At 44.7% G+C, this 10000-nt stretch overlaps 1 protein-coding gene across 1 annotated transcript in view; it reads left to right on the top strand.

The window, feature by feature from the left end:
• fut8a (fucosyltransferase 8a (alpha (1,6) fucosyltransferase)) overlaps nucleotides 1-10000 on the top strand; it is a 184203-nt gene that overhangs the window by 121686 nt on the left and 52517 nt on the right. The window contains exon 3 of the mRNA XM_071382212.1: nucleotides 7991-8567. Within this exon, the coding sequence (XP_071238313.1) occupies nucleotides 8365-8567 (203 nt within the window). The 5' untranslated portion in view covers nucleotides 7991-8364. The remainder of the gene's footprint in view (nucleotides 1-7990; nucleotides 8568-10000) is intronic.

Raw genomic sequence — 10000 nt, 5'->3', positions numbered from 1 at the left:
ACTCTTTGCTTGACATCATGGGAAAATCAAAAGAAATCAGCCAAGACCTCAGAAAATAAATTGTAGACCTCCACAAGTCTGGCTCATCCTTGGGAGCAATTTCCAAACGCCTGAAGGTACCACTTTCATCTGTACAAACAATAGTACGCAAGTATAAACACCATGAGACCACGCAGCCGTCATACCGCTCAGGAAGGAGACGCGTTCTGTCTCCTAGAGATGAATGTACTTTTTTTAAATCAATCCCAGAACAACAGCAAAGGACCTTGTGAAGATGCTGGAGGAAACAGGTACAAAAGTATCTATATCCACAGTAAAACAAGTCCTATATTGACATGGAGCGGCAGGTAGCCTAGAGGTTAGAGCATTGGACTTGTAACCGAAGAGTTGCAAGATCGAATCCCAGAGCTGACAAGGTAAAAATCTGGCGTTCTGCCCCTTAACAAGGCAGTTAATCCATTCTTCAATGCCATCATTGAAATAAGAATTTGTTCTTAAATGACTTCACTAGTTAAATAAAAGTGTTTTTAAAAACAACCTGAAAGACCACTCAGCAAGGAATAAGCCACGGCTCCAAAACCGCCGTAAAAAAAAGCCAGACTACGGTTTGCAACTGCACATGGGAACAAAGATTGTACTTTTTGTAGAAATGTCCTCTGGTCTGATGAAACAAAAATATGACTGTTTGGCCATAATGACCATCCTTATGTTTGGAGGAAAAAGGGGGAGGCTTGCAAGCAGAAGAACACCATCCCAACCGTAAAGCACGGGGGTGGCAGAATCATGTTGTGGGGGTGCTTTGCTGCAGAAGGGACTGGTGCACTTCACAAAATAGATGGCATCATGAGGGAGGAAAATTATGTGGATATATTGAAGCAACATCTCAAGACATCAGTCAGGAAGTTAAAGCTTGGTCGCAAATGGGTCTTCCAAATGGACAATGACCCCAAGCATAATTCCAAAGTTATGGCTTAAGGACAACAAAGCCAAGGTATTGGAGTGGCCATCACAAATCCCTGACCTCAAACCCATAGAAAGTTGTGGGCAGAACTGAAAAGGCGTGTGCGAGCAAGGAAGCCTACAAAACCTGACTCAGTTACACCAGCTCTGTCAGGAGGAATGGGCCAAAATTCAACCAACTTATTGTGGAAGTCTACCCGAAACATTTGACCCAAGTAAAACAATTTAAAGGCAATGCTACCAAATACTAATTGAGTGTATGTAAACTTCCGACTTCAACTGTAGATACTCTGAGAAGATTCATCCAATCTGTCCCAGATACAGACAGACAGTAGTGTAATATAGACTGTAGTGACTCGTGTCCTGTCCAGAGGGCGTACCTGTACATGTACTTGTACCTCACACTACAGAAATAGCAGATAGGCTCCTGCACTATAGCCATATTTACTGTACAGACTGTACGTACGGTACAGGGAAGTGTTCGTAACAGAGGCTGGTGTTGTAATAAAGGTGTATGATGTTAATTTGAGCCATTCTGAAATTCAAAGTGGAAGTTACAAACTTCAGAAGCCTTTTTAAACCTCAGATACACTAGGGGAGAGAGGGAGAGGGGGAGAGAGAGAGAGAGAGAGGTGAAAACTGTCTGCTAAACTCACTGACAGACAGACAGACAGACAGACAGACAGACAGACAGACAGACAGACAGACAGACAGACAGACAGACAGACAGACAGACAGACAGACAGACAGACAGACAGACAGACAGACAGACAGACAGACAGACAGACAGACAGACAGTGAGGTTAGCATTAGCTGCTGGGCTCACTACACTCACTACCAGACAGAGAGAGGGAGAACAAACTGTGATCAGACATTCAGAAGGACAGAGGTGAATGCTAGCTGCTAGCCTCGCCAGGCTCCCTCACCAGGCAGCAGCCCTCTCTGTCTGACAGGCAGGCATTATGACAGCACCAAGCAGGCAGCAGAAGGTCAGCAGAAAGTATATTGATTCATTCATTAAGTCTACCCTTTGATTGCCTCGGCCAAAAGCACTATCATACCCCCCAAAACCTCCCCTGTTATTGTAATGGTGAGAGGTTAGCTTGTCTTGGGGGTATGATATAAAAGCTAACCTCCCCTGTTATTGTATTGGTGAGAGGTTAGCATGTCTTGGGGGTATGATATAAAAGCTAACCTCCCCTGTTATTGTATTGGTGAGAGGTTAGCATGTCTTGGGGGTATGATATAAAAGCTAACCTCCCCTGTTATTGTATTGGTGAGAGGTTAGCATGTCTTGGGGGTATGATATAAAAGCTAACCTCCCCTGTTATTGTATTGGTGAGAGGTTAGCATGTCTTTGGGGTATGATATAAAATGCTAACCTCCCCTGTTATTGTATTGGTGAGAGGTTAGCATGTCTTTGGGGTATGATATAAAATGCTAACCTCCCCTGTTATTGTATTGGTGAGAGGTTAGCATGTCTTGGGGGTATGATATAAAAGCTAACCTCCCCTGTTATTGTATTGGTGAGAGGTTAGCATGTCTTGGGGGTATGATATAAAAGCTAACCTCCCCTGTTATTGTATTGGTGAGAGGTTAGCATGTCTTTGGGGTATGATATAAAAGCTAACCTCCCCTGTTATTGTATTGGTGAGAGGTTAGCATGTCTTGGGGGTATGATATAAAAGCTAACCTCCCCTGTTATTGTATTGGTGAGAGGTTAGCATGTCTTGGGGGTATGATATAAAAGCTAACCTCCCCTGTTATTGTATTGGTGAGAGGTTAGCATGTCTTGGGGGTATGATATAAAAGCTAACCTCCCCTGTTATTGTATTGGTGAGAGGTTAGCATGTCTTTGGGGTATGATATAAAAGCTAACCTCCCCTGTTATTGTATTGGTGAGAGGTTAGCATGTCTTGGGGGTATGATATAAAAGCTAACCTCCCCTGTTATTGTATTGGTGAGAGGTTAGCATGTCTTGGGGGTATGATATAAAAGCTAACCTCCCCTGTTATTGTATTGGTGAGAGGTTAGCATGTCTTGGGGGTATGATATAAAAGCTAACCTCCCCTGTTATTGTATTGGTGAGAGGTTAGCATGTCTTGGGGGTATGATATAAAAGCTAACCTCCCCTGTTATTGTATTGGTGAGAGGTTAGCATGTCTTGGGGGTATGATGTTTGTGCGTCTGTAACTTTCTCACTCATCATTATTCACGATTCATTCAGGATGATCTGTAATCATGGTAACATCCACATTAATGTAGAAGTGTTTAGAAACGTATTATTACTTACAATAAAAGTGACTCCAAAATGACACAACACATTATTTACCATTCTTTTCTTTTGGCCGCAAAATAATCTGAAATACAACCTAAACAAAGAGCAAATGCATCCAACACGTGTAAACATCACAAGCTTGATGTAATCACTGTGTGCAATGAATATGGGAACAAATACTAAACTTTTCACTACTTTAATACACATATAAGTCAATTTGTCTAAATACTTTTGCTCCCCTAAGATGTCTAAACGGTTCACCAGATATGGATGAAAATACCCTCAAATTAAAGTCATTATTTGATTTCAAATCTTTACTCTATACTCCAAACGTTTGGAGTATAGAGTCAAAAGAAGAGAAAGTGCTCTAGCAGCCCTGATAAATCAGAATAAAAAATGATATATATATATATTTTTTAAGTCAAACAAAGTGCACTGGGCCTTTACTAGAGGACCTGTATTAGAGTCCTGTATTAGAGGACCAATATAGCCGTCTGTACCGCGTGCCCCAACAAAATGTTCACTTTCACTTACTAGGTTGAAGTAACTTAGATGAATTGAACTCAACATGACATTTTGATTGGACGTGATGACATATGTTAAGGCAGCAGGGTAACACAGGGTAACTTTGTTAAGTTGACTCAACCAATATTTGACATTGTATATTCTCCACACACAAATGTGTATCTAGTCTGTAACTAAGAATAATCAGCCGTACCATAATAATTCTTTGTCCTCCAAGAGAGGGAGGAGGAGGATGCCTCTCCATTGACAGCCACACACACTCCTCCACATTTAACCCAGTTGTAATATGAGATAAGGGAACTACCGCTAGCTGCATGTATTCTATTTTCACTATTCTCTCTCACAGGCAACATCCGTTGGTTGTGCTCTGATCACTTGTGGGTTTGTGTTGTGTTCTGTTGAGAGGTGGTGGGTTTGTGTTGTGTTCTGTTGAGAGGTGGTGGGTTTGTGTAGTGTTCTGTTGAGAGGTGGTGGGTTTGTGTAGTGTTCTGTTGAGAGGTGGTGGGTTTCTGTTGTGTTCTGTTGAGAGGTGGTGGGTTTGTATAGTGTTCTGTTGAGAGTTGGTGGGTTTGTGTTGTGTTCTGTTGAGAGGTGGTGGGTTTGTGTAGTGTTCTGTTGAGAGTTGGTGGGTTTGTGTTGTGTTCTGTTGAGAGGTGGTGGGTTTGTGTAGTGTTCTGTTGAGAGGTGGTGGGTTTGTGTTGTGTTCTGTTGAGAGGTGGTGGGTTTGTGTCGTGTTCTGTTGAGAGGTGGTGGGTTTGTATAGTGTTCTGTTGAGAGGTGGTGGGTTTGTGTTGTGTTCTGTTGAGAGGTGGTGGGTTTGTGTAGTGTTCTGTTGAGAGGTGGTGGGTTTGTGTAGTGTTCTGTTGAGAGGTGGTGGGTTTGTGTTGTGTTCTGTTGAGAGGTGGTGGGTTTGTGTTGTGTTCTATTGAGAGGTGGTGGGTTTGTGTTGTGTTCTGTTGAGAGGTGGTGGGTTTGTGTTGTGTTCTATTGAGAGGTGGTGGGTTTGTGTCGTGTTCTGTTGAGAGGTGGTGGGTTTGTGTTGTGTTCTATTGAGAGATGGTGGGTTTGTGTCGTGTTCTGTTGAGAGGTGGTGGGTTTGTGTAGTGTTCTGTTGAGAGGTGGTGGGTTTGTGTCGTGTTCTGTTGAGAGGTGGTGGGTTTGTATAGTGTTCTGTTGAGAGGTGGTGGGTTTGTATAGTGTTCTGATGAGAGGTGGTGGGTTTGTGTTGTGTTCTGTTGAGAGTTGGTGGGTTTCTGTTGTGTTCTGTTGAGAGGTGGTGGGTTTGTGTCGTGTTCTGTTGAGAGGTGGTGGGTTTGTGTTGTGTTCTGTTGAGAGGTGGTGGGTTTGTATAGTGTTCTGTTGAGAGGTGGTGGGTTTGTGTTGTGTTCTGTTGAGAGGTGGTGGGTTTGTATAGTGTTCTGTTGAGAGGTGGTGGGTTTGTATAGTGTTCTGATGAGAGGTGGTGGGTTTGTGTTGTGTTCTGTTGAGAGTTGGTGGGTTTCTGTTGTGTTCTGTTGAGAGGTGGTGGGTTTGTGTTGTGTTCTGTTGAGAGGTGGTGGGTTTGTGTTTTGTTCTGTTGAGAGATGGTGGGTTTGTATAGTGTTCTGTTGAGAGGTGGTGGGTTTGTATAGTGTTCTGTTGAGAGGTGGTGGGTTTGTATAGTGTTCTGTTGAGAGGTGGTGGGTTTCTGTTGTGTTCTGTTGAGAGGTGGTGGGTTTGTGTTGTGTTCTGTTGAGAGTTGGTGGGTTTCTGTCGTGTTCTGTTGAGAGGTGGTGGGTTTGTGTAGTGTTCTGTTGAGAGGTGGTGGGTTTGTGTCGTGTTCTGTTGAGAGGTGGTGGGTTTGTGTTGTGTTCTGTTGAGAGGTGGTGGGTTTGTGTTGTGTTCTGTTGAGAGGTGGTGGGTTTGTATAGTGTTCTGATGAGAGGTGGTGGGTTTGTATAGTGTTCTGTTGAGAGGTGGTGGGTTTGTGTAGTGTTCTGTTGAGAGGTGGTGGGTTTGTGTCGTGTTCTGTTGAGAGGTGGTGGGTTTGTATAGTGTTCTGTTGAGAGGTGGTGGGTTTGTGTTGTGTTCTGTTGAGAGGTGGTGGGTTTGTGTTGTGTTCTGTTGAGAGGTGGTGGGTTTGTATAGTGTTCTGTTGAGAGGTGGTGGGTTTGTATAGTGTTCTGTTGAGAGGTGGTGGGTTTGTGTTGTGTTCTGTTGAGAGGTGGTGGGTTTGTGTAGTGTTCTGTTGAGAGGTGGTGGGTTTGTGTAGTGTTCTGTTGAGAGGTGGTGGGTTTGTGTTGTGTTCTGTTGAGAGGTGGTGGGTTTGTATAGTGTTCTGATGAGAGGTGGTGGGTTTGTGTTGTGTTCTGTTGAGAGGTGGTGGGTTTGTGCTGTGTTCTGTTGAGAGGTGGTGGGTTTGTGTTGTGTTCTATTGAGAGGTGGTGGGTTTGTGTCGTGTTCTGTTGAGAGGTGGTGGGTTTGTGTAGTGTTCTGTTGAGAGGTGGTGGGTTTGTGTCGTGTTCTGTTGAGAGGTGGTGGGTTTGTATAGTGTTCTGTTGAGAGGTGGTGGGTTTGTATAGTGTTCTGATGAGAGGTGGTGGGTTTGTGTTGTGTTCTGTTGAGAGTTGGTGGGTTTCTGTTGTGTTCTGTTGAGAGGTGGTGGGTTTGTGTCGTGTTCTGTTGAGAGGTGGTGAGTTTGTGTTGTGTTCTGTTGAGAGGTGGTGGGTTTGTATAGTGTTCTGTTGAGAGGTGGTGGGTTTGTGTTGTGTTCTGTTGAGAGGTGGTGGGTTTGTATAGTGTTCTGTTGAGAGGTGGTTGGTTTGTATAGTGTTCTGATGAGAGGTGGTGGGTTTGTGTTGTGTTCTGTTGAGAGTTGGTGGGTTTCTGTTGTGTTCTGTTGAGAGGTGGTGGGTTTGTGTTGTGTTCTGTTGAGAGGTGGTGGGTTTGTGTTGTGTTCTTTTGAGAGGTGGTGGGTTTGTGTCGTGTTCTGTTGAGAGGTGGTGGGTTTGTGTTGTGTTCTGTTGAGAGGTGGTGGGTTTGTATAGTGTTCTGTTGAGAGGTGGTGGGTTTCTGTTGTGTTCTGTTGAGAGGTGGTGGGTTTGTGTTGTGTTCTGTTGAGAGTTGGTGGGTTTCTGTCGTGTTCTGTTGAGAGGTGGTGGGTTTGTAAAGTGTTCTGTTGAGAGGTGGTGGGTTTGTATAGTGTTCTGTTGAGAGGTGGTGGGTTTCTGTCGTGTTCTTTTGAGAGGTGGTGGGTTTGTATAGTGTTCTGTTGAGAGTTGGTGGGTTTGTATAGTGTTCTGATGAGAGGTGGTGGGTTTGTGTTGTGTTCTGTTGAGAGTTGGTGGGTTTCTGTTGTGTTCTGTTGAGAGGTGGTGGGTTTGTGTCGTGTTCTGTTGAGAGGTGGTGGGTTTGTGTTGTGTTCTGTTGAGAGGTGGTGGGTTTGTGTTGTGTTCTGTTGAGAGGTGGTGGGTTTGTATAGTGTTCTGTTGAGAGGTGGTGGGTTTGTGTTGTGTTCTGTTGAGAGGTGGTGGGTTTGTGTTGTGTTCTGTTGAGAGGTGGTGGGTTTGTGTTGTGTTCTGTTGAGAGGTGGTGGGTTTGTGTTGTGTTCTGTTGAGAGGTGGTGGGTTTGTGTCGTGTTCTGTTGAGAGGTGGTGGGTTTGTGTTGTGTTCTGTTGAGAGGTGGTGGGTTTGTGTTGTGTTCTGTTGAGAGGTGGTGGGTTTGTATCGTGTTCTGTTGAGAGGTGGTGGGTTTGTATAGTGTTCTGTTGAGAGGTGGTGGGTTTCTGTTGTGTTCTGTTGAGAGGTGGTGGGTTTGTGTTGTGTTCTGTTGAGAGTTGGTGGGTTTCTGTCGTGTTCTGTTGAGAGGTGGTGGATTTGTATAGTGTTCTGTTGAGAGGTGGTGGGTTTGTGTTGTGTTCTGTTGAGAGGTGGTGGGTTTGTGTAGTGTTCTGTTGAGAGGTGGTGGGTTTGTGTTGTGTTCTGTTGAGAGGTGGTGGGTTTGTGTCGTGTTCTGTTGAGAGGTGGTGGGTTTATGTAGTGTTCTGTTGAGAGGCGGTGGGTTTATGTAGTGTTCTGTGGATTAGTGGGCTTCTCTGTTAACTGCTGAGGGGCTCCTGACTCCAGGTTTATCTGGTGAGAGGAGGAGAGGAAGGGAAGGTTGGAAGGAAGAAGATAAGGGCAGTGGTTTCGTACTGAGTTTGTCAGTGACTCTCCCTAACCTGACTGCTTTGTTTTCCCTTTGAGCAGAAGACCACTGAGAGACTGAGCCGTCTGTCAGTCAGTCAGAGGACTGCAGAGACACAGAGGGTGACACCAGTGAGCTGGCCAGACTACCAGAGCCCGGCTCAGCACAAGCCCAAACCAGCCTAGCCCAGAGAGGGCCCACCCAGGAAGGCAGGCCGCAACAATGGACCTCAACCCATCCTAACCCCTTGCAGGAACCATAGCCATGCATTAACTAACCCCACCAACCAAACCCCAACTGGACCACGCTCTCTCCTCCGTTCTCCCTACGCCCTCCATCGCCGTTCCAACTATGCTTCAGAGCCTATTGTGACGGGAGTGCTGCTCACCCTCCCATCCCTCACCCCTCCACCCCAGAGACCCCAGAGGGGTGAAAGATGCGGCCATGGGCAGGTTCGTGGCGCTGGATTATGCTGGTGCTCCTTGCGTGGGGTACACTGCTGTTCTACATTGGAGGACACCTGGTTAGGGACAGCGAGCATCCGGAGAGATCCAGCAGAGACCTGTCCAAGATCCTAGCCAAGCTGGAGAGACTGAAACAGCAGAATGAGGACCTAAGACGCATGGCTGAGACACTCAGGTGAGATGCATGGCCATGATTAACTGACACAGACTGAGTGTGGCTTTCTGTCCATTTCTGTCTTTCTCGCTCTGTGTTTCTCTTTCTCTCTGTGTCTCTCTCTTTCTTTCTGTCTCTCTCTTTCTATCTCTTTCTCTCGGTCTCTCTCTTTCTCTTTGTTTCTATCTGTCTCTCTGTGTGTGTCTCTTTCTCTCTGTGTCTCTCTTTCTTTCTGTGTCTCTCTTTCTTTCTCTCTCCCTTTCTCTCTGGGTCTCTCTCTCTGTGTCTCTCTTTCTTTCTGTGTCTCTCTTTCTTTCTGTCTCTCTGTGTCTGTCTGTGTCTCTCTGTGTCTCTCTGTGTCTCTCTTTCTCTCTGTGTCTCTCTTTCTTTCTGTCTCTCTCTGTCTGTGTCTGTTTGTGTCTCTCTGTGTCTGTCTCTCTGTGTCCCTCTGTGTCTCTCTGTTTTTCTCTACTGTATCTTTTTTTTCACTCACTCTCTCTCTCTCTCTCTCTCTCTCTCTCTCTCTCTCTCTCTCTCTCTCTCTCTCTCTCTCTCTCTCTCTCTCTCTCTCATTCCTCTCATCTCTCTCTCACTCCGTTTCTTCTTTTCTTTCTCTGCCTGCTATATCACAACTCTCTTCGTTCACCGTAAGATTGTATTTAAGTCTGTTGCTTAAAAGACTGGATTATAATGTATACTTTTCAAATTGAAAGTGAGATATTACGCATCATTACTTTAATATGGTGTTCACTCTCTGACCCAATAATCCCAGGCAGTGTAGATAATCTGTAATAATCTTACATTACTGAATTTCCTGGTTAAATAAAGTAGTCTTCCGAGTATCAAGAGTATTTTCTCTGTATCATTATGAATCAGTACTTCACTGACCCATTGTTCCAAGCGTTGATGATCTGTAATCTTACTTTACTGTAGATTCTGGTTAGATTCTGTACTTCCTGGTTAGAAATTTACATTTTACATTACTGTAGTTTGATTTCTAGTTAGATGAAGTAGTCTTACATACTGTAGTACGCTTCTTCTCGTTTCAGAATTCTCTATCACAGGCTAGCTGTTGGTTGTTCTTTGATCAGTGGTGGAGTTTTGTGGTGGATGTATAAATTTTTTTCTGCGTATTTGTGTAGTATTCTTTTCAGAGGTGGGTTAAAATATATGTACAGGACCAGTCAAAAGTTTAGACACCTACTCATTCAAGGGTTTTTCTTTATTTTTACTCTTTTCTACATTGTTGAATTCAAGGCACACTTAACCAGCATGGCTACCACAGCATTCTGCAGCCATACACCATCCCATCTGGCTTGGTCTTAGTTGGACTATCATTTGTTTTTCAACTGTACCAATGACCCAAAACACACATCCGGGCTGTGTAAGGGCTATTTGACCAAGGAGCGTGATGGAGTGCTGCATCAGATGACTTGGCCTCCACAATCACCCGA

This window comes from Salvelinus alpinus, chromosome 34, assembly GCF_045679555.1.
Source record: "Salvelinus alpinus chromosome 34, SLU_Salpinus.1, whole genome shotgun sequence".
NCBI classification, from domain to species: Eukaryota; Metazoa; Chordata; class Actinopteri; order Salmoniformes; family Salmonidae; genus Salvelinus; species Salvelinus alpinus.
This window is presented reverse-complemented; position numbering and strand designations above follow the sequence as displayed.